Below are 24,865 nucleotides of genomic sequence, written 5' to 3'. Positions count from 1 at the left end.
TCGCCTTGGGGCATCCCCTGCACAGGGGATGAGTTTCTGGTAGACAATGCTGGTAGAGCACTCACTCACCCTTCAGTCCTATCTCCTTTTTAAACGCTGGGCATTTCCTGCTTGTGTTACACATGAAAAAAATAAGGCCAAGGGAAATCATTGTGTCAGCCAAGAAGAAATGAGAAAATATGAAACACAAATTTATTCACCACTCAACCCTCATCTACTACCTTAATTCCTAACCCAGTGGCATCAGAATTTTTAAAACTATCTATACTATATATTTTGTTAGTTTAACAAATAACAATAGAATTCCATGTTGCTTTTAAAAATTTTAAATGATATGGAGGTAAAGCATAGATTTTTTTCATATCAAACATAGACACTAAAAAAGAAAGTAAAGTAGCAAATTGCTGGCAGGTACAGTCTCTTGCCGTTTGCAAGTATTATGAAAAAAATACATGAGATAAGGACAACATTATTTTCAAACTTGGTAATTTCCCACAAAACCTCGCAAAACTTTTGCGGTGTTTTTTTGTTGTTGTTGTTTGTTTGTTTGTTTTTTGAGACGGAGTCTCACTTTACCTAGAAGGTAAAGTTGGCCACTGATATATGAAATAATGTTTAAAAAACAGTATGGACTGATTGCAATAAACACATATGAACTCAAAACTAACTCCATTTCCCAACTAGGAATCATTTATTTATAGAATACAGAAAGTAATTTTTTTTTTTGAAACGGAGTCTCTCCCTGTCACCCAGGCTGGAGTGACGTGGCATGATCTCGGCTCACTGCAACCTCTGCCTCCTGGGTTCAAGTGATTCTCCTGCCTCAGCCTCCCCAGTAGCTGGGACTACAGGTGCAAGCCACCACGCCCAGCTAGTTTTTGTATTTTTAATAGAGACGGGGTTTCACCATGTTGGCCAGGATGGTCTTGATCTCTTCACATCATGATCTACCCGCCTCAGCCTCCCAAAGTGCTGGGATTACAGTCATGAGCCACCGCACCCGGCCAACATTTTTTTATTATTATTATTTTCCAGAGACAAGGTTTCACTCTGTTGTCCAGGCTGGAGTGCAGTGGTGCAATCTGTGCTTACCGCAACTTGGAACTCCCGAGCTCAAGCCATCCTCCATCTCAGCCTCCTGAGTAGCTGGGACTACAGGCACACGCCACTATGTCTGGCTAATTTTTGTATTTTTGGTAGAGACAGGGTCTCACTATGTTGCCAAGGCTGGTCTCAAACTCCAGGAGGTCTCAAGCAATCCTCCAGCATCGACCTCCCAAAGTTCTGGGATTATAGGCATGAGCCACCATATACAGCCTTAAAACTATTTTTTAAGTTTAGTTTCTTCCTACTTATTTACTCTAAATATTTTTTTCCTCAAAAGCTCTCACAGATGTTATATTCTTCCCAACATTAAGGAATTTTGTTCAATTTAAATTGTTCAAATATTCCATGGTACTTTCCCAAGTTTCAGCTCAGCTATAACTTGTGATTCAATAATCTGATGCTTTCCATTGTGCAAAACAGAGCTTGTAATTAAGTCAGGTAGTTCCCAAGCTATGGGGACAATATTAAGCATTTCTTGAGCTATCACATGAGGACCAAGATTTTACGTTAGCTTTTGTTTATGCCTATTGGAATATTTTATAATGTAAATAGAATATCTGAATAGTGATCCCAGATAATTGCATAATAACAAGCTATCATGATTAATCATTACTTTCACTTTGTCATTCTTAATGAAATTAAAATGGAATTTATCTTCCACTTCCTATGGTATCTTTTCTAGTTTATTTTTGGTTATTCTTTCTCCTACCTAGAGACCTTGGCATTTCAGGCAGTTATTGAGCATTTATGTAACTTTTTTTTTCAAAACACTTGAGAAACAAACTTCATGGTGAGACCAGTTTGTGGACTAGAGAGAATTTTAATTGCATTTTTATCATTATCCCCATTAGAACTGAACATTTCCCTGTATTCACAATTCCGCTAGTGCCTCATAAAGGAGAATGCTTGCTCAGACAAAATAGGTCCCTGCTGCTACAAAATTAAGCTGCCGAAATTTAAGCAAACTCAAATATTTTAGCATGCCATAATCTCAATAACCAAAAATGTAACTCTTACAAAGGGGGGTAGTGCTGGTCATTTAATAACTGCCTTCCAGGACCCCAATCCCACATCTAAGCCATGGGAGTACCTGGATGGTAAGAACTCATTTCATGGAATTAGCTTCTTCCCATGAGATGTGTGAATGCACAGTACCACTGTGCTTGGGACCTCTGCTATTTCATTCCCATTCCAATCCTCCATGTTTCCAATGGTTTATTGGTTCATGGCAAGAATTCCATTTCCAAATGCAATTCCAGCCCAAGTGTATCTCCATTTTAGTGCCAGTTGAGGTAGAGAAACTAGTTCCAGTTGCTATTTTGTAAACTGAGAAATGGTCAGAAACAAAATGGCAACTTTGTGGTGTGCAGATGCTTCTGGGTGTTCCAATTCTGAAGACTGTTTATAGAAATACAATTTCTATATTTTACAGATTCCTTACCATTTGGACAGATATAATTTTCAATCTAAGATCCCTGTAATGGGCATTTAGAAACATAGGGATTTTATTTTCTGCCTGTTTGAAAGTCTGGGAGATAAAACAAGGTCTATTAATAACAATTGGAATAAACGCTATAGCACCATTTATTTTAACAACAGTTTGTTTGAATGCTTGCTGTGGATGTTCTTGTGAGGGAACCAAATTCTTGATAATCTCTTTGGGTGATGAACAGAAAATGCTGGTTGTGATTTATAAAAAATATCAAATGGATTAATTATAATCATCTAGAAATAAGGTCATACTTCATTTTATACCTAAGTTGTGATGACATGAGGCACCATTGGCTTGATCACCAGGAAGAATACCATTCAGATTATCCCCCAACCATCTATAGACATCCCCAAAAGCCTCCATCGCATATCCTTGTGCACCCACTTGTCAGAAGCATACCCACACTGCACCGCCCCGGATTTGCTTCTTTTGTTTCTGTTTTCACTTGCCTCTGTCTCCTGCCCATGAAGTTGCAGGTGAAGTCACACCTCTACAATGCTGAGTCTGGAGGAACCAAGACTTCAGTCATTAAAGTGCCAGAACTTCTCTGGGTCCTGGGTAGACTAAGTCAGGATGGCTGTCTCCTACCTGTGGGCCATGCATACTTACTTGGACACAAATGACCTGTGTTTCTGTGGTCTCTCTTCAACAGTTCTAACTTCTGATTATCTCCACTTTTCCAGGGTTTCAAAAAATCAATCACGTAAAATTATTCCAACATATTCTGGCCCTCAAACCCAGCCAAAACAAACAAGTACAATCTTAAGGGATATATATGCATAATACATAAAGAATTCTCAAATTTTAATAATAAGAAAAACAGCCCAATTTTTAAAATGGGTAAGCAATTTGAAAGACGTTTTACTAAAGAAGATATCCAGGTGGCAAATAAGGATATGAAAAAATGATTAACATCATTAGTCATTAGGAAAATATAAATTAAACCACAATGAGATGTACTACATGCTTTTATAATGGCCAAAATTAAAAAGACTAACCACACCAATTGTGCTGGAGTAACTTGAGATCTCATACAATGCTAATGGGATTGTAAAATGGTACCACCACTTTGGGAAACAATTCAGAAGTTTCTTTAGAAGTTAGATACATACCTAGAGTACAACCTAGCCATTCCACTTCAATATTTTTATCCAGCAGAAATGAAGGCAAATGTCCATAAAATAATTCTACAAGACTGTTCATACAGCTTTATTTGTAATAGCCCCAAACTGGAAACAACCCAAGTGTTCATCAACAGGTAAATGGATAAACAAATTGTAGTTTTTTCATGTGATAGAATACAATAAGAATGGGCTGGGCATGGTGGCTCGTGCCTATAATCCCAGCACTTTGGGAGGCTGAGACAGGTGGATCAACTGAAGTCAGGAGTTCAAGACCAGCCTGACCAACATGGTGAAACCCCGTCTCTACTAAAAAAATACAAAATTAGCCAGGTCTGGTGGCGTACACCTGTAATCCCAGCTACTTGGGAGGCTGAGGCAGGAGAATCACTTAAACCCAGGAGGTGGAGGTTGCGGTGAGCTGAGATCACGCCATTGCACTCCAGCCTGGGCAAAAAGAGTGAAATTCCATCTCAAAAAAAAAAGAATACAATCAGAATGAATACATGCAGCTGCAGCTACATGGATAAAGATAAAAATACTTATACTAAGTGAAAGAAGCCAGACAAAAAGAGCACATAATGTATGATTCTATTTATATAAAATTCTAAAAAATACAAATTAAACTATAGTGAAAAAAAAGTACATCAGTGGTTGTCTGGGGACATAGAAATGCCACAGAAAGGAGATCGGGAAAAGGATTTCAAAGAGGCATGAAGAAACCTTTGCCGGTGATGGATATGTTCCCTGATCTTGATAGTGGTGATGATTCTACTAATATAGTATATATATATATGTCAACATATACCAAACTATTCACTTTAAATATGAGCAGTTTTCTTGTAAATCAACTATTCCTCGATAAAGCTGATTTTAAAATTAGGCTTACCATCATTTTTTAAGACACACTGTTAGCTCATTTGGGGTTTTTGCTTGTTTGTTTGTTTGTTTGTCTTATATCTAAAGGCTACATTAAATGTCATCTTAAACACCACCATAGATATCCAAAGTATTTGGGCAAAAATACGATAGAGATATAAAATCAAAGAGAAAGCTAACGCTTGTTCATGACAGCCCAAAGAAGATAACTGCCTACAAACAGCTCACACAGCCTTGGGGAAGAAGGAAAAGGAAATTGCCTGTCAGAAAATCTCCCTTTGTAGGACTAGATTAGCCTCCTCTCCTTATGCTGAAAGTTTCCCACTGACTTCAAAGAAGTGCTCAGATCAGAGAAAAGTGGAGCTAGGCTGAATAATTGTAGTGAGGTTGGGGCTGTCTTAGAGATTCTCTTTTGAGCTGTACCCATGATGACATTATCATATTATCAATGATAAAAGAGCTGTGGGGTGGGACTACTGAGCCACAAAGGCACTCTTAAGCATCAAAGAGGAGACAAGAAATACATTCAAATAAAAGCAGAAATTTAAAATCACGGGATATGGATACACCTTGCTGTAGGAGTGACTGTGACAAATTAGAAACTGTTTCTGTGTGGGACTGGCTTTTCCAGTTTCAGGGAAAAAAACCTGTGTGTGTGTGTGTGTGTGTGTGTGTGTGTCAAGAAAGAGGATTCACTGTAACACAATCCACCATAATACAATAGCTTAATATTGACACAAGCACAATTTGCGAAGCAGGATCTTGCCAGTACACATATAATAATCACATTTTGCACAAAGAAATAGGAACACTCTACTGAGGTAAGATGGCCCAAATAATACAGATACAGCTGACTCCCAAATAATACACTGAGAAACTGAACAGGGATTGAATAATCTAGCAGTAAGATCCAAAATGTTGCTGGTAAAAATAATAATAATTAGTGGGTAGATTTATGCAGTTTCATGAACCAGCAGGAAAAGTTAAACTATCTATTTTCCTCATGCTGTACACTAACAGTGATCAGTCAAGCTGGAAATAATGTTTTTATGAACTGAGCTAGAAATGTCATTTAATGTTCCTGGTAAAATATCAATTCAAAGACTTGATGAGTATTAGAATTATGGAAAGATGTAGTGTTGGATAGTACAAAGAAAACAAGACTTGAATTCTAAAGACCTATAATATAAGGCTGAATGTGTTAATAAATATTTGAGCAACATAGAAAGGACAGATTAATACCAGTTTGGGTTGAAGAGAGGAACATATGTGATAGACAAAGAACCACAGACAGGTGACATAAAAGTAGAGAATACTGTTAACATCTTGTACATAGAAGATGCTCTGAACAACAGTTTTTATTTCATTTATCATTCAAGAAGATGAAGGTCTGCAGATTTTTAAAGTAGAAGAATCCTTCATTGGCTTTCTACAGCAAAAAGTAAATATATTCCTCAGCTCTAGTAGCTATCTTTATCAGTCTCTTATATGAGTCCCATGCTGGGTACATCCGCAGCATATGAAAACCTCTTGGATCCAACCTGAATGGGTTTGGGTCCTCTCACTTTCCCTTGTCCACACTAAACGTGGGGCCTAGATGAAAGCCAACTCAGATGTACAGAAACAGAAAGCCTTCACCTACTTATTTTCACACTGAGGTTAGCATTAAGCCCTAAACAGTTCATTCTGGCCATGCTGAGCCTCACCTCTAGCTACCAATTAGTCCTGCTGTTTCCTTAAATTCTGTGACTGCTGCCCTGTTTGCTTCACAGATAGAGGGCCAGCAGGATCCCACCTCTAGGAAACAAAAAGCAGTGGGATTGTGTGTTTATATTGTATCAGCTGTGTGTTATGGAAGGCTTCTCTGCAAAGAACTGCTTGAAACTCCTCTGGAATAATTTCCACAAAAACAAAACATTCTTTATGTATTGGCAATACCAAGACATGCCAGATTCTGCATAGATGGTCACTCAATGAATTAAAAAACATTCATAGAGCACATGTTATATGCAAATTACATACATCAGGAGTAGGATTGCCATTCTTTAGCAAGTAAAAATACAGCATGCCTCACTAATTTGAATTTCAGATAAATGACAAATAATTTAGTACTAGTATGTCCCATATAACATTAATAATACAAGTATTAATTATATTTACAAATTGATATGGTTTGTCTGTGTCCCCACAAAAATTTCATCTTGAGTTGTAGCTCCCATAATTCCCACGTGTGGGAAGGAGCCAGTGGGAGATAATTGAATCATGGAAGCAGTTTCCCCCATACTGTTCTCATGGTAGTGATTAAGTCTCATGAGATCTGATGGTTTTATAAGGGAAAACCCCTTTCACTTGGCATTCTGAGTGTCTCTTGCCGCTGCCATGTAAGACATGCCTTTCACCTTCCACCATGATTGTGAGGCCTCCCCAGTCACATGTAACTATGAGTACATTAACCTCTTTTTCTTTATAAGTTATCCAGTCTTGGGTATGTCTTTATCAGCAGCGCGAAATAGACTAATACACAAATTATTTGTTGTTTATCTGAAATTCAGTTTTAACTATGTGCCACATATTTTATCTGGCAAGTCTAACTGAAAGGAAAAAGAAAAGCGTTTCAAAGAGTGGGTGGGATCAGACAAATAGGAGAGAACACTGAGTCAGGAGAACCTGTACAGACAGACAAGTGCAGGGAGTAGTTGCATTTTTTCAGAGATGATGAACAGAACAGTTTACATAAGCAGAGCTTGTATGTAGGAGAATAAAATTTAAGATACCCATTAGGGACCTACTGTGGAATGTCTGAAACAGTGGGCAACCTGTATCTAACAAAAAATTGGAGGTGGGGTGTTATCCAAGGGCCAGTTGTTTAATTTCTTTTTGGAGAATTATCCTGCTCAGCAATCCATTTTGGTTATGGAAAGGTAGCCAACATGGTTTGGCCAGGATAAGCAAGGACAGACAATGAGGAAGATGAGTTGCCAGGCATGAAAAGGAAGAAGAAATTGTAACATTCTGGTACAGCCCTACAAAAGAGACATAAGAGAGATTTTTGAGTTGGGCAGAACCATGGCAGGAAGCTAAAAGACAGAAGGAGGAAATTTTAGCCAGGAAGAAATTCCCTTTAGCAGCCAAAGAAAAAGAATCCAAGGGGTCAAATACTTCATCTTGCATCATCATCTGTGCTGTTTTGTTATCTAAGTCTCTGCTACTGCCCGAAAATCTTCAGTAAAAGTTATGCCCAGTTGATGTACCGAGAGACATTTGAGAGGTGAGGGAAAATACCTGTGCACCCCATTCAAGTCTCTGCAGGACAAAAGGTAGACAGCAAGCTGGGGGCAAGATGCCAGAAGGAGAGAAGGATCACAAACAGAAAATCGAAGTGAAGGATGAACGTGTGAACACCCCTGGGAATCCACAGAAATCTTCAGGAGGACAGGGACATGCAACTTGAGGTTAAAGTACTTTTATTTAAACCTTAAAAAACAAGAACTCCAGCTAACACCTGGCTCTGTGTATATAAGGCAACCTCTAGAGATGCAACATCTGATAGTTCAAGAGTAAATAATTACATGTATAGATCTCCCAGCATTCATGCTTGACTCTTTCTTTCCCCTTGATAACTTTTTTTTTTTTTTTTGGACATCTTAGCAGGTCCACCAATGTTCATTCAATCTCAGAGAAAGATAGGACTACTCAGATTGATTTATTTTCTCTTTTACCATCTCTGGCACAAGCTGTTATTGGATGTTTCCACATTTCATGATTCTGCACATGTTTACACAGCTGTAAGTGTTTAAGTGAGAAATATTGCTTTGCTCCTACTCCACCATCTCTGTGTATGTGAATGTGTGGTATGCATGCTCCTACATAAATACCCCAATGAACTCCAATGAGTATATGATTGTACTATTTCCTGGAGTGGGTCAATTTACTCTACAATCTATAAAAGACCAATGAAACTCTCTTTTGGCAACTGTTTGCAATATCTCTCAGCTGTGGTACCAACGTTTTCCCCAAAGTTAAGTACTGATTTATGATTCCAGTGACAAACTAACATAATGTTTTATTATTTCCAGAATAAGGACTTCGGAAAGATTTTATTTGGCCAGCCACCTGGATAGTTGAGAAGTCAGGGCTATTCCTTGAATGTAATAATTGACACTTTAGAAAGTTTCTCTCCTGATAGTAAATTCCAGAGAACAGAGCATCTATAATCCAAAATGTCTAATGAGCCAATGGGGACATTAGAGAATGGTCAGGATGTTTTACATATGTTTAAATGTTTACGTAACACTCATAGCTAGAGGGAAACTTGCTATTGCCATCTTTGCAATTATTATGTTCTACTGTGCAATTATTTCTGTTTTACTGTGTCTTATAAAACTACAAAAAAGGAATCGATGATACGATAATGATCCTTGGAATATGTCCATGATCCCACTACTTGCTTTGGAGTGGTTTTTTGGGAGGGGGGCTTTGTTTTTGTTTTTGAGACAGAGTTTTGCTTTTGTTGCCCAGGCTGGAGTGCAGTGTGCGATACTGGCTCACTGCAACCTCTGCCTCCTGGGTTCAAGCAATTCTCCTGCCTCAGCCTCCCAAGTAGCTGGGATTACAGGCATCTGCCACCACGCTGGGCTAATTTTTTATTTTATTTTATTTTGTATTTTTAGTACAGATGGGGTTTCACCACGTTGGCCAGGCTGGTCTCGAACTCTTGACCTTAGGTGATCCACCCACCTCAGCCTCCCAAAGTGCTGGGATTGCAGGCATGAGCCATGCACCTGGCTGCTTTGGAGTGTTTGAGAAATCATCATACCTAGTCTTTCAACTTGAAAAGGACACGATGATGCAGAGCTACCTGGTTAGTTCCCTTGTTAATTATACTAGAGGCTACTTGGCCTTTAGTGACAGCTTTCCAACACGCTGACTCCTGCCTCTTTTACTTATTGATATTGTCTATTCTGGTTAGCATTTATCACGATCCTCTGAGCCATTTCCCGTTGACTGCACCAGAATTAGTTAGTTCCTCTATGAGTTTTGCAGTAATTGCCTTATCTATTTCAAAAACCCAAAGCAACAAAAATTTACCATTTAGCAACAGCACTTGTTTTTAATTGTTCCCATTTCAGTGCTTTTATCAATAGATACATATGCACACTATGAATTTGTTCACATTCATTTCATCATCTGGTCTTTCATTAATTCAATGATTAGCATGCCCAGATGAGCACACACGTGTGTCTGGAGCCACACAAGATGCTAGGTCTTTTAAGGCAAAAGTAAATAGATCTATCCCTAACTTCATGGCACTTATAGTCTGAAAGTGCTTACTTATCCAACAGAGTCCTTAAGGACAGATCTTTTCTGCAAGCTACCAGAATTTTAAAGGCATATTTTTTCTTAAAAAAGTCACTTTCTCATTATTCCTGGGCCATTTGCTTCTGCTTTTTGCTATTCCCCAACTGTATTCACTTTCACTTATCACAGAGGTGTAAATTGATGAAAATTAAATATTTCCACTTTATTTAATATTGCAGTTTAGGTGAAAAGATGGGAACTACAGCCTAAAATCAATTTTGATTATAAAGTTTTAATATTATCAACTAATTTTTTTTTTATTCTAATCCTCATTAAAAAATTTGGCCTGGCCACATGTGGTGGCTCACGACTGTAATCCCAGCACTTTGGCAGGCCAAGGTGGGTCGATCATGAGGTCAGGAGATTGAGACCATCCTGGCTAAACAGTGAAATGCCATCTCTACTAAAAATACAAGAAATTAATCAGGCATGGTAGCACACGCCTGTAGTCCCAGATACTTGGGAGGCTGAGGCAGGAGAATTGCTTGAACCTGGGAGGCAGAAGTTGCAGTCAGCCAGGATCGCACCACGGCACTCCAGCCTGGGCAACAAGTGAGACTCTGTCAAAAAAAAAAAAAAAAAAAGAAAGAATGAAAAGAAAATGTGCCCTGAGGACAAGTAAAATAGAATGCATTTCATACAGAATGTTTGTCAAAATGAAATGAATATAATAAGATGATATTACAGACTCACACGGAGGTTTTATGCATGTAGTACACAGTGCCATCCCAGAGCAGGACTCTCAAGACATCATCTGTTTCCTTTCTGGTCCCCAAATGAATCAGGCAATTCCGAATTGGTGGCAAGGGCTAGAATATTACAAAACCATGTTGACTCTGATCATCTATCTGTTAAGGTAAACTGGAGTCCAAGGAGTAGAAAGCATTATGGGCCAGGCAGTGCTGACAGGATGGTAGGGTACACACCAATGGCAAGTAATAATCTCTCAGGGAACAATTCTCACACTCTCCAGGTCATTTTCCTATCTTCCTATCTATGCACCCAGGCACCTTAGAAAGAAAGGAACCCAGAGGGAACTGAGAAATCAGAGCTTTCTTTGTGGCTCTGTCTCTTTTCTGCATCTTGTTGTGTTAACAGAGCCCTTCCTGGTGCCCACCATCCCCCAAAAGCACCCAAGGAGTGCAGGGAGAATGAAGAGCAGGGACAAGGTCAGACAGGAGAGGCCCGCTGGGAGACACTGAATGCACGGAGTGGGTGGAGCGGAGTAAGAAAATGTACAGTCTCATTAGGAATGAGGTACCAATGATGGTGTCTCCAAATCCAGCAGACTTCTGGGCATAGTTCCAGGCCTGAATTAGGATTTTGTAGCCATTTTCAAGATAAAGCACTTGTCCTAAATATCACTAGCTTTTACTTGAGTCACTTATGTCTGGATCTCATTAAAGTTCCCGGCCATTGCGCTCATTTTATCTTCTAAGCGCAAGTGAGAAACAGGAGCGGGCCAATGCTCACACAAACTGAGCACTTGAAATAAGAAATTGAACAGGACACAAGAAGCAGAGACTATGGGACACCAGCCTATGAAAATGTGTTGCAGCACATTTAAGCTGGAGGCATCAAAACTGGTATCTTCTATACAAATGCAGTTGTTCTCTCTACTGCTTAGAACCACAGAGCTTGAAGGCACATCAGAGAGCATCTCATCTCAGCTAACGCCTTTCCTAAAGGCCACAGGAACATTCCATTAATGTGTGGTCAGCCCGACACCCAGGCTCTCCACTCCTGCACTCTTTTTACTGCTAATAATAGCTCTACTATTTGTGGTACCTATTATGTGCCAGAGACTTATTCTAAGTGCTTTACAGGTGTGGCCTTACTTAATCCTACAGCCACCCCCGTGACGCAGGTATGTATTACTGTTGCCATTTTCAGGTGAGGAATCTGATGCCCAGCATGGATGAGTAACTTGCTCAATTTCAAAACTGACAAAAGGGCTAAGCTTCCAGCACTGAATCCACATACTCTCCTACACCTAAGATCCATGCTTATTCCCCACGACCGACCTTCTGCTTCCTTTACCCCAGGGACACATCTGTGGAAAAGACTGGCTACTTGGTGCTTCCTTTAGCCCCACTTCATCATGCAGTCAATTACTAAACTCTGATTGGTATCTGTGTTGCACACATAGAACATCAGAACACACAGTTTTAAATGTACTAATGCTCAGTGATCTCTCTAAAGTTGGGGGGAAAGGATAATAGCTTGTTTGTCCTCATTCTTTCCTAGATTCTTGTTTCGGGAAATGCTTTAAGCAATTTGATGCCTGAGAGGAATCTCATTCTCTCCAATTTCAACACCTTTAGTTTTACGTAAAAAATAAAAAATGTATAATCATGAAATAACAGAGGAAATGAGAAATGTGATATAATAGTGAGCTGAATCTTTACTGGCTCTGATAAATTAACTACCAAATTGGCAATTGAACGCCATGCCAGAAGCAGAAATGTGTGCGAAGCCACAGGCCAATTGTATCATACCCCTTGCAGTCACGAAAACTCTCATTGTTTGTAAACCACCAACCAGGGCTGCCTGAGGTTGTCCGTTATCTTTTCCTTTTCTTTTCTTAATTTCTGGTGCAACAAAAACCACCTTTTGAATAAATAAGCCAATAAATTACTTTTTTTTTTTTCCTGCTGCACAGAACCTGAAGCGGGTAGCTGAGACCTGGATGGATGAATTTGCCGAGTACATTTACCAGCGGCGGCCGGAGTACAGGCATCTCTCCACGGGGGACATCTCTGCCCAGAAGGAACTGCGCAAGCAGCTCAAGTGCAAGGACTTCAAATGGTTCATGGCTGCTGTGGCCTGGGACGTGCCTAAATACTACCCTCCAGTGGAGCCCCCGCCTGCTGCCTGGGGGGAGGTGAGGAAAGGTTGCCTGAAACCCGCGCCGACCTGGGAGACTGTGTGCCTCCCCCATAGCCTCAGGTGGTGGGAGGGACTGCTAAAACCTTCACTTTTATCCTGCAGCCAAGTAGCATCCATTTAAATCATCTGAAATACATGAATGTTCAACCTCTTTTTAGCAATTACTAGACTTAGTCTTCAGAGTTGATAGCCTAACCCAGAATTAGTGACCACTGTTGATTCCCCAGATGATTTTTGTTGTTGTTGTTTTTGTTTTTTGAGACAGAGTCTCGCTCTGTCTTCCAGGCTGGAGTGCAATGGCGTGATCTCGGCTCACTGCAACCTCCACCTCCGAGGTTCAAACGATTCTCCTACCCCAGCCTCCTGCGTAGCTGGAATTACAGGTGCACACCACGACGCTCAGCTAATTTTTGTATTTTTAGTAGAGACGGGGTTTTGCCATATTGGCCAGGCTAGTCTCAAACTCCTGACCTCAGGTGATCCTCCTGCCTTGGCCTCCCAAAGTGTTTGGATTATAAGCATAAGCCACCATGCCCGACCATGAATTTTTAAAATACACCTAGAAAATATTTTTCTTTGAGATTAGGGAAATCACCACCGGCTTTTGTAGAGAATTAATGTATCTGTCATACAAGTGCGTAAATATGGGTACCTGATAGACGTGATAAAAACCCTCTGTCTTGGTGCACAGCCTTGCTGCTATTGGTATATGCAAGTACAAGGCAGTGAGGGGGCTTGGCTATTTTCCCCTCCAGGCTGTGCTGTGCAGAATCATAAAGAAATGTATTTCTGTAATATACAGAACTGTGACACAGGCAGCCACATTGATTCTTTAAATAAGCACCAGCCTTTCCACCTCTGAACACTTCTATTCAGTGGAAATAGAGTGGAAAGGGCTGAATAGCCCCAGGTCCCAAATTTAAAGTATCTATCTTTTGGCATAGAAAAGACTATTGCACTGGGTTCGGTTCCATTCAATACTGTTACTATAGCCTTTCTCCACAGAATAGAGTGTACTAAAGCAGGACTAAAATTGGGTAGGATGGATTTATCCTAGCCATTCAACCTGCTCTTAGCAGAGGATATCGGGGGAAATGCATCAAGGCTAGATGTTCACACCATCCCACTTCCCCAGTCTTTCAGAAATCAAGAGTTGATTGTCTCGCATTGTGGAGGAGTACCATCAGTGTCCTTGGTTTTATAGTCTCTGAAAGAAGATGCCATTGCCTAGATGGTGTCTGTGGCTGCAGAGCTCTGAGAAAAGGCTACCCCAGGGCATGGTAGGAGAGGCCAGAGGACTCAGGCAGTGTTCCTGGGTGAGCTGTTCCAGATCCTTGTAGAGGATATGTTCAGCAAGTCACAGGTGCACTGCTTGTTGTGTTCAGAGGGTCACTCTTCATACCTGGGACACCCAGGATGAAGCAGAGAGTCAGTCCTGCCACTACACCCTCCAACTCCTCATGGTTTTTGCATGTGTATGTCGTCCTGACATTATCTGCTTAATTCAAGTTAGTAGTTTGGTCTCATCCTTTGCATCTTAAACATTTTATTAAAACTTCCCTAGAATATTAGTAATATTAGCCTGCTTGTATTAATGTAACTGTCTATCACAGACTTAATTCATAGCAGTGGAAATTTGAAGTAGACAGATATCAGAAAGAATTTTCTTATCCTAACGTGTTGGAAGGCATGAGAAGTGAGTTCCTTCTACAGTTTTATATATATATATATATATACACACACACACACACACACACACACACACACACATATGGTTCTGCTTGTCATCTTTCTATGATGATTCAAATGCTGTCCTGCCTAGTGACTAAGAAATACACTTGAGGAGCCCACAGTATCATTGTGTGATTCACTACAGAGCTAAAATCTCATCAGTCTTTTATCTGCCTTATGTGGAAACATGAATTTTTCTTCCTACTGGTTACTATGTTCTTCAAACTGCAACTGGTCACATTTTTCCCACATTACCTGATTAAACCATAATCTGAATTTATATAGCACCTTTTCTAAATAGACTCACATCTCCCACTGAGGTTCTAGGAAAGGTACAACTTTCCAGGAATAATCAAAATCAGAACCATCTTAAGCCCAAGTAGGCTATGCCAGTGTGTTTACATCTATTACCCTAGATTGCCTCATACTTTTACAACACTTGCCTTATCCCTGGAGACATTTGCATTCATTATTTCTGGCTTAAACAATCAGACGTTGAGAAGATTCGATTTTTTATTTTTCCCCGAGACAAGGATTTGCTCTGTCACACAGGCTGCAGTGCAGTGGCAGGATCATAGCTCACTGCAGCCTCAAACTCTTGGACTCAAGTGATCCTCCCACCTCAGCCTCGTGAGTAACCCAGACTACACATTCATACCACCAGTCCCAGCTAATTTTTTAAATGTTTTGTACAGACAAGGTCTCAATATGTTGCCCATGCTGATGTTGAACTCCTAGCCTCAAGTATTCCTCTTGCCTCAGCCTCCCCAAGTGATGGAATCGCAAGCATGAGCCACCACATCCAGCAACAGAATTTTTTTTTTTTCTTTTTTAACACAATGGCAAATTTCTTTCCCCCAAAGCCTCAGAACAGTAAACAAATAAAGGTCATATTTAAGTGTAGGAAAGAGGGAAATGGGGACATAATTTATGGGCCAGTTACATTCAGTTGTATTTGTTCAGTGAAGATGTGATGCATAGCAAGAATGAAGACATAGAGGATGGGAGGAAGGCAAGAAGAAAGGAAATCAATAAAAGACAACAGTTTGCACTGTTAAATACTAGTTTTTAAAAGTATCTGATTCTCAGGCAGAGTAGATCTCTGAGAATATAAGTGAAACGTGTACACTTAATGCAGGAGGCAAGTGAAGGATTTGAAATGCAGCTTAATCTAAATGAAATGATGAAAAAAGATTATTTTCTAACTGTAGGTGGGTAATAATATTTTTAAGAGTGGATAGACCAGGCATGGTGGCTCACGCCTGTAATCCTAGCACTTTGGGAGGCCGAGGTGGGTGGATCACCTGAGGTCAGGAGTTCAAGACCAGCCTAGCCAACGTGGTGAAACCACATCTCTAATGAAAATACAAAAATTAGCTGGGCATGGTGGCGTGTGCCTGTAATCCCAACTACTCCGGAGGCTGAGGTAGGAGAATCGCTTGAACCAGGGAGGTGGAGGTTGCAGTGACCCAAGACCTGAGATCACGCCATTGCACTCCATCCTGGGTGACAGAGTGAGACTCTGTCTCAACAACAACAAAAAATAAGATAAAAAATTTTTTAAAATGCAGAATATGTGTGTCGACCAACTTAATCTCTGACAAAAAAATACTTTCAAAATGTTGACACATGCAATTTCTTTTGCCTTTCAGAAGGTTTCTTAAAATAAATTTTTTATTTTGGAATAATTTTAAATGTACAGAAACATTGCAAAGATAGTGCAGGAAGTTCACATATACCCTTTAGTCAGCTTCTTCTAATGTTAACATTTTATATTTACTACATTAACTGTGGTATATTTAATCAAGCTAAGTAATTAACAGTATAATACTATTAACTAAACAGGACTTTATTCAGATTTCACTAGTTTTTTTTACTAATGTCCTTTTTCTGTTCCAGGATTCAATCTCATATATGAGAGAGCTTTTTAGTTTCCTATAAACTTTAAATTAATTGTTAGAATGGGCAAAGTTCCTAAATAAATGTAATAAGTCAATTATTGTTGTAGTAAGAAAGCGAAAAGGGGAATGCAGATTCAGTGGTTCTTTTCAAGCAATTATGGGAAGGAACCACAAACCTCCAGCAATGTAAACACAAGATTCCTTTATGGGAGATCTGGGCCAAGAAGCAGGGCAACTCACCGTTTTATGCACTTGTACTTGGAACAGTTTTCCACCTGCTTGTCTGTGCCAGCCTGATTCAGGGTAAACAATGACGTGCTCATGCAATTTTTGGCTCTGGTACTTGGAACTCAGCTTGTAAAGGATATGTTACAGACCATAAACAGCCTATAAACCGCCACTCATTTCCCTGACAAATTCAGCTGGATTACTGCACTTGTCTCCTGGCTCATCTCCCTGCTTCTGCCCGCCCCGCTTCGGTTTATTCTCAACACAGTCCACTTAAAACCAACCAGAGGTGAGGCCACCCCTCCTCCATCCAAGCTTTCACTGGCTGCCGTCTACCGCTAGGTAAAAATGGAAGTCCTTACCTATAAGACTGTAAACAATCTGACCCCTGTTGTTTCCTCTCCAACCTCCTCTCTGACTCCTCACCCCCTGGCTTCCTCCTCTCAGGGCCCACTGGCCTCGTCACCAGTCTTCACACAGGCCAGGTCAGTCTGACCTCAGCACCTTTGCATTTACTATTCCTACAGCTTAGAATCCTCCAGTCTCAGAAATCATATGGCTCCCGCCCTTACTTCCTTCTGGTCCTCACTCAAAAATTCATCTTCTCAGTAAGGTCTTCCCTAGTCAGCCTATCTAAAATTGCAACAACACCCACACACATCCACATGCATACTTACACACTCCCTACTCCCTTTCCTCCTTTATTTTTCTCCCTAGCATCCATCACTATGTAATAAGCCATGCAATTTATTTTTTTATCATGTTTCTCATCTATCTCTCCCACTAGAAAGTAAATTCTGTGACACAAGGATTCTGTTGGTTTGTTGTGTTGCTACTGCTCTTTTGCAGAAAGACATAGTGTCTAGCATATAGTAGGTGCTCCATAAATGTTTGTTGAATGAATGAAAGATGAATGAATGGGGGATCCTGGCTCCCTGTTGTCTCACCTGCCATTCACTGCTTTGCCCACACACCTGTATGTGTGAAGCCTTCTCAGGGCACACTAGGCACTCACTCCCTCCACAGCCATACAAAGTCCACTTCTTTGGAAAGCTCAGCCAGAAAGGCAGTTTGAGTAATGACTCTCAGGTAACTGGTTCTCATGAACGGTCGCGTCTGTGGTCCATTTGATAGTTAAACAAGTTACAAAATATTCCGTTCTGACATCCTATGGGGAAGAAGGAGAAATTCCAAAAGTTAAAAGCCTCTGTTCAGCAATTTCCAAACTCTGCCTACCAGCTTCCTACTTAAAAGGCAGAAGAGATTACAGTCACATCTGATAGAGCAGTACTCTCCAGAAGTCATTCCATCCTCTGGTAGGCAAGGAGAGTGGGTAGAGTGGGGAGGTGATGAGTCCCAGAGAGAATAAATAGGATTCTGAACCATGGAATAAATTGAACAGCCCTCAGTGCTGTTCAAATAGAAGCAATGTGCTTTCCCCCATGCTATGTTGGAGAGGGTAAGAACAGGTTTAAAGTGGAAAACTATTCTTAAACCACTCACATATGGAGTGTCTCTTTTTGTGTCAAGATGCTAAATGAAAGAAACTGAATTTCCTATTATTTTCCCCTTCTCCTCCTTAGAATTCATGAATTTGCTAAAGTCATTTAGAGTGCTCCTTTATAGTCTAAAGAGAAGAGTTCTTCAGAATTCTAAATATCATGTGTAAGAAAGAATAAAAGATGTAAAATAGACAAACGTGTCTTTTCCAACCAGTGCCATAAATTCTTTTAAGAAATGTCTGCTTACTGTCCTCAATGTGCCAATCTGGGCGCATCCATTTGTCACCTTGCGACTGTGCAAACTTTTTAAAAAACCTTTATTTTAAAAATTCATGCCAATACCGAACTACCTAGGCTGTTTATTTGAATTCCTTCCTCAAGATTAATGTCATCCTGAATTGTGGAACATTCACAAAGACAGGCACCCTAAATAATTCCAGTTCTCCTCTGCTGCAGGCTGCTGCTCTTAACTTCTTTTCACCTGCTTGCTGCTGCTTCTTCTTCTAATGTTCTCGCAGTGCACAAGGCTTTTCAGGGTTTTCCCTATCAGCTTACACGAAAGGAAGTTCAACATTAGGAGGTGCATTATCTCAAAGACCATCTGAGGATGCAATGTTGTCTCTTTCCAAGAAATTCTGTATGAGTGCTGCTGATGTGTGATGCAGGAGTAAAAAGCAGGCGCTTTCTGCACGACGAGTGAGGCTCCCTCGCATTCTTTTGGGAGAGCCAAAGCCAGCTTTCCTGAATTCACCTGCAATCTAGTCTCACAACCAGGAAAGCTGCAGAGTGAGATTGTCCTGCTATTTCCCTGGAAACTATGCAGGAAACTGTCTCTGTCCTTTAGGTGCTATATCACATCAACCCAGATCTTTAAATTAAGCACTCATTCAGAGATGATTTATCGTTCAGACTGTATTAGACTCGACTTGATCTGTCATTTATTTTCTCAGGCAGTGGCAGTGCTGGTACACTATGCTAAGTCATCTCTCTGGGGCTCAAAAACAAGGTTGGGAAAAATGTAAGAACACATAAAGTACTGCATTATCCTCTCGAATATTTCTGTGCTTTCTGAGTTTTCAACATTGAGACAGGGCTATGAAGACAAACTTAAAAGTGTCCTATAATAAACAATTTGGCTGGGCGCGGTGGCTCACGCCTGTAATCCCAGCACTTTGGAAGGCCGAGGTGGGCGGATCACAAGGTCAGGAAATCGAGACCATCCTGTGAATGGTGAAACCCCGTCTCTACTAAAAATACAAAAAATCAGCCGGGTGTGGTGGCGGGCGCCAGTAGTCCCAGCTACTCGGGAGGCTGAGGCAGGAGAATGGCGTGAACCTGGGAGGCGGAGCTTGCAGTGAGCCGAGATCGTGCTGCTGCACTCCAGCCTGGGGACAGAGCGAGACTCCATCTCAAAAAAAAAAAAAATTGACTCCCTGTTTTAAAAAATTTCACGCAAGGATCCCAGGAACCTCCCCTGCTCCTTTTTATTGGCGCGCTATTCTTGTCCACCAGCCTATAGATGGTTACTGGATTTTTAAGGCAAGTTGAGGGCAATTACCACTGTAGAGGCCACTCTGGGTTATCACAGAAGCCAGCAGGTCACTTTGTCACCCCTTTGGTAGGTTGGAGGTATTCCTATGTCCAAGACTGGAAAAATTATATTGAATTGTTCCATCTATGCTAATTTTCTACGGCTGTGGATTAGAAATTTTGCTATGATAGTTGAGTGAATTCTCATCAGTTCTCTTAATTTTTCAGTCTAACATTCTCCCAACTGATTTATTTTGGCAAAGATTAATTTTATTAATTCTATTTAAATTCTATTAATTTAGTGTCATTCTTGGAATTAGAAAGGCTGTCACCCAGGCTGGAGTGCAGTGGCGTGATCTCTGCTTACTGCAACCTCTGCCTCCCAGGTTCAAGTGACTCTCCTGCCTCAGCTTCCCGAGTAGCTGGGATTACAGGCATGCACCACCACACCCAGCTAATTTTTGTATTTTCAGTAGAGACGGAGTTTCACCATGTTGGCAGGCTGGTCTTGAACTGACCTCAGGTGATCCACCCGCCTCAGCCTCCCAAAGTGCTGGGATTACAGGAGTGAGCCACCGCACTCAGCCCAGGGAGTCAATTCTAAGACTAATGCCAATATGCATTATTGGGTTTGAACTTTGACTTTAATCATCTGCAGGCAGGCAGCAGTTTAAAATTAAGAGCCAATATTCCTCTAAGTGTCCTTGCAATGTATTGAGCCGCTCTGTTAGCAGCAGGCCATCGTGGCCACTGCTCCAAGCTCTGAGAAGTGTGGTGACTGTGCTGCTAAAAGGTAAGTTGTCTCTTACATTCCCAAGAGAGACATTTTTAGCAACCTGAAGGTCATCAGTCAGTCTTAGATTTTTGTAAGCGACCTAAAACATAGCTACGTCTGTCGTGGTTTGGGAGGTGGGAAAATAAGCACTCTGGTGCTCCCCGTTAGCCTCCATGGCTAAATTCTTTCTCCATGTTTCATTTTGCCACAATTATCTCTGTGTTTTTGATCCACTTGATTGCATTTCCTCCTATTGACTTTAGGAGATGCAGGAATTAACGTTTACCTTATATTTCCAAAGTTCTCTGTTTGTCTAATTGGTAACCTAGTTGTATTTTGCTCGGCCTTCACTTACATCTTGCCTTAGACCTTTTCCTTCTTATAGAGCTTGCGTGGCTCTTTGGGTTGAGATTTTATTGCCCAATCTAAATGATGCCTGGCCAATTTCTGGAAAGGATGGCCTATTGTAAACTAGTCTAAAAAGAAACTAAAATAACAAGATAATATCAGGAGGAGCTTAATTTTCTATACCAATCTCTAGCACAGGAAGGACAAATCAGCTTTTTCAAGTTTTGTTTTAGACTCAAGTCCTCCAGAACTAATCATATACATTCAAACTCTTTGCCTATGCTTTTTTTTTTTTCTTTTTTGGTCAGAATTGCATACAAATTTGTAGCAAATACAGAAGTCTTCCATTATTCATGGTCTCACCTTCTGCACTTTTGGCCAACTGTATTATGACATCCCAACTATCATATTATGGGACTTAATGATACTATGTTATTTTGGAGCAGAAAGAGAGAGAGAGAAAGAGACCACATTCACATAACTTTATTATAGTATATTCCTATAATTGTTGTATTTTATTATTGTTGGTGTTAATCTCTTACTGTGCCTAATTTAAAGTAAACTTTAACATAGGTACCTATGCATAAGAGAAAACATAGTATCTGTAGGGTTTGGTACTATCTGTGTTTTTAAGCATCACTGGGGTTTGGAATATATCCTCCAAGAATAACGGGGGACCACTGTAATTTTGTTTTGAATTTCAATACTCAAGTACTTCCCTGCTGTTGAAAATGATGGAATGATGCCAGAAATAGAAAAGCCACATTTTCTACCATATTCTTTATTTAGAATATATTGGCATTTCTGATGCTAAAAGCATGGCAACTGCATGATTTTGTTTAATCAAGACCAGACAGAACATTGAGGCTAGCAAAAGAAGGAAACAAGCAACATGAACATGATCTTACATAAAACTGATGACAAGAAATCCCTCAAGTACTACAGAATATGGGTTAGTGTCACCAAAACACCAGGCAGCAGCAGATCCAGTGTGGGGCTAGGAGAGATGAAGAATTGGTAGAAAAGAGAAAGGGGAGTACTGCTACTTCTCCAAGAAGAGTACTCAGAAATCAGTAACAAGCATTCACTCCCAAAAGGAGAAGAGCCTTTCCAGAACAGGAATGAAGGCAATCAAATCTGCACCTTACCAGTGGAATTCAAAGACTCAGTCACAGGCTCCAAGCTGAGTCCAATGCAAAGAGACCATAGGGAACCAGTAATGTAAATCATGCTAATGCAGAGTTACCCTGCATATATCTGAGAAACACTCCAAAATACTACCTTCTGGAAAGACAGAGACTCATCCTCTCCCCTCTTCCCCCTATAAAAAAAAGAATAAGAAATCTGCTGTGAATTCAATCTGAAATACAACACTGAGGAAGCCAGCAAGACAAAAGCTTCCAAACCAGAGAAGGAGGTGTCTAAGATAGATCTCAGAAAGTACAGAATGACAAACACATTCAAAGGTAACAATACTACTTTGAAAGGAAAGACCTTTAGAACTCTAGACAACACAGAGTTAGAACAGGAAGTTTTTGTGAACCAGGCTGAGCCCTAAGAGACAGAGAAGTGTCCCTATAAAAAGGTCATATTTTTTAATACTTCACAATGACAACAGAGGAGAGAGCCCTACACAGGAATCTTCCTCTAATAATCCAAGAAAATCATCTCATTTATGTATGAGATCGTTCATATATGGAAAATAAAAGCAGTTTACAGTAAAAGCCCATACTGAGATCCAACAAGGATAAAGATAAGAATGAATCAAATATAGTTCCAACACATAAAAATATACTACAAAATTGGCTATAAAGAAGATGAAAACTACAACATAAGATTTCAAAATGAACTAAAACAATCTTAAAACTAATCAAAGCTTGAAAGAACCATACAAATCAGAATTAGAACTGCTCAGAAATAAGATGGCTAGAATGATATGAACCATCATTTTATGGAAAGAGAACTGAGAAAACTCAGGGATGAACTAGAAAAGAAAGAAACAGTATTTCAGAAATGAAGGGTATATTAGAAGAAATAAAAAGGCAATGAGAGACCACGGAAGGCACAGTAAGAGAAATTGAGGCTGGAAGGGAAAATGAAGCTAATAAAATAGACACAAAGAAAAAAGAACAGAAAGAATTTGTCAAATGATTTGGAGCAATAAGTGAAGGAGATTCAACATAAAATTTCCAAAAGAAGAAAGCCCTCTGAGAACAAAAAACAACTAATATATAAAACTATAATTCAAAGAAACCTTTTCAAAATAAAAGATTTGAATCTATATATTAAAAGGACCGTCTGGGAAATCCAACTTAGAACCATCAACACTGAAATACTTTCTAATAAAATGGTTGTATTGTTAAAACAAGAAAAAAAAATTGTGCATCCAAGCAAAGAATGAATCAGACTTTGAAGTGTAAACATTTTGTACCAGAAGACAATGAAGCAGTATTGTAAAGATGCTCAAGAAAGGAAAATATAAGCCAAAAATTTTATATCCAACCAAACTATCCCTCAAGTATGAAGGTGGGTGCTGTGATTTCAATTTGTCCCCTGGAGTTCACGTTTTGGAAATGTAATCATCAATGCAAAAATGTTGAACAGTAGAATCTTTGAGAGGTGATTAGGTCATGAGGGCAAAGCCCTCATGAATGCATTGATGCTATTACCACAGGAGTGGGTCATTGTGGGAGTGACCTTCTAATAAAAGAGTGAGTTTGGCTCCCTTCCCTCTTTCTCTCACCCCCACAGGATGATGCAGCAAGAAGGGCCTCACTAGATGCAGCCCCTCAGTCTTGGACTTCCCAGTCTCCAGAACCATGAGCCAAATAAATTTGTTTGTTAAAAATTATAGTCTGTGATATTCTGTTATGGCCACACAAAACAGACTAAGGCACAAGGCCATCAAAAAGCCATTATAAATATTCAAGGACTGGGATTATTTTTACCAAAAGCCTTTCTGAGCAATCTGCTAGAGAAGAAGCATTAGAAAATCAAGAACTCCTTGAAGAAGCTCATTGCAGGGTCTAGTAGAAACTGGCCACAGGATGGAGGCATATATAAATTATATATAATCTGACAATGTAGAAATAATACAAGTAACAAGTGGGGAAAGTGAGTGGAAAGCAGAATACATTTGCTGATTGTTGCATAGGCATTAACTAGGAGTAAAACAGTATCATCTATGTTTAGACACGGGGGAGGATGGAAGAAAAGCAGTAATAGTTATAGCCAACTTTAGCATTGCTCAGAGAAAGATAGAGTTAGGCATTAATTTAAAAAGAGAAGTTTCAACTATTATAAGTAATATTAGTGTAAAGGCAACAAGTGAAACAAAAACACAAACAATATTAAATACTAAAGATTGGAAAGAGAAAACAGGCCATGTGGGGAAAGACCTTCTAGATAACAGTAAATTATGTAATAAATCACTATGTCAGAGCTGAGATCAAACATATAAATCCACTGAAAGAAAGATTCAGACTGACTAAAAAGGCAAATCTCTCTGCTATATATGAGACATACCTAGGTCAAAATGATACAGAAAGATTAAAAACTAAAGAATATGCATAAACATGCCAGGCAAATTTAAGTAATAAGAAAGCAAGGTTTGAGATCTTGATAGGAAGCAAGGTAGAATATAGGGAGAAAAAAAGTTAAAAAGTTAAAAGAGGCTGAGAAAGACATTATAATATCAAAGACTGCAATCCGTGGAAAACAACTTACATAAGGCAGAAACTGCTGAAAATCTAAGGAGAAACAGAAAGACGCATACCAATAATAGAAACTTAACACACCTCTCTTGATCCAAGAATCAATAAGTGGACCAAAATGAATAAGGATGTATAGAACCTAAACCATGTCATCAATAATGTAGATCTAATATACCTATCTAACTCTAAAGCTTTTTCGGAATTTACTTTCAAGTACGCAAATTTAAAAGTATGTTAATGTTATAAATAAATAAGATTTTTGAACATGTATAAAAAGATATCTAAACCTAA

General features: G+C 39.7%; 1 protein-coding gene across 2 annotated transcripts in view; it reads left to right on the top strand.

The window, feature by feature from the left end:
• Positions 1–24,865, top strand: part of GALNTL6 (polypeptide N-acetylgalactosaminyltransferase-like 6) — a 1,310,737-nt gene that overhangs the window by 1,210,008 nt on the left and 75,864 nt on the right. For both annotated transcript variants that reach the window (XM_011986093.1, XM_011986094.1), the window contains one exon: positions 12,620–12,841. In XM_011986093.1, the coding sequence (XP_011841483.1) occupies positions 12,620–12,841 (222 nt within the window). The remainder of the gene's footprint in view (positions 1–12,619; positions 12,842–24,865) is intronic.

This window comes from Mandrillus leucophaeus, unplaced genomic scaffold (assembly GCF_000951045.1).
Source record: "Mandrillus leucophaeus isolate KB7577 unplaced genomic scaffold, Mleu.le_1.0 Scaffold292, whole genome shotgun sequence".
Taxonomy (NCBI): Eukaryota; Metazoa; Chordata; class Mammalia; order Primates; family Cercopithecidae; genus Mandrillus; species Mandrillus leucophaeus.
The sequence above is the reverse complement of the archived record's forward strand: the minus strand, read 5'-3'. Positions and strand labels throughout refer to the sequence as shown.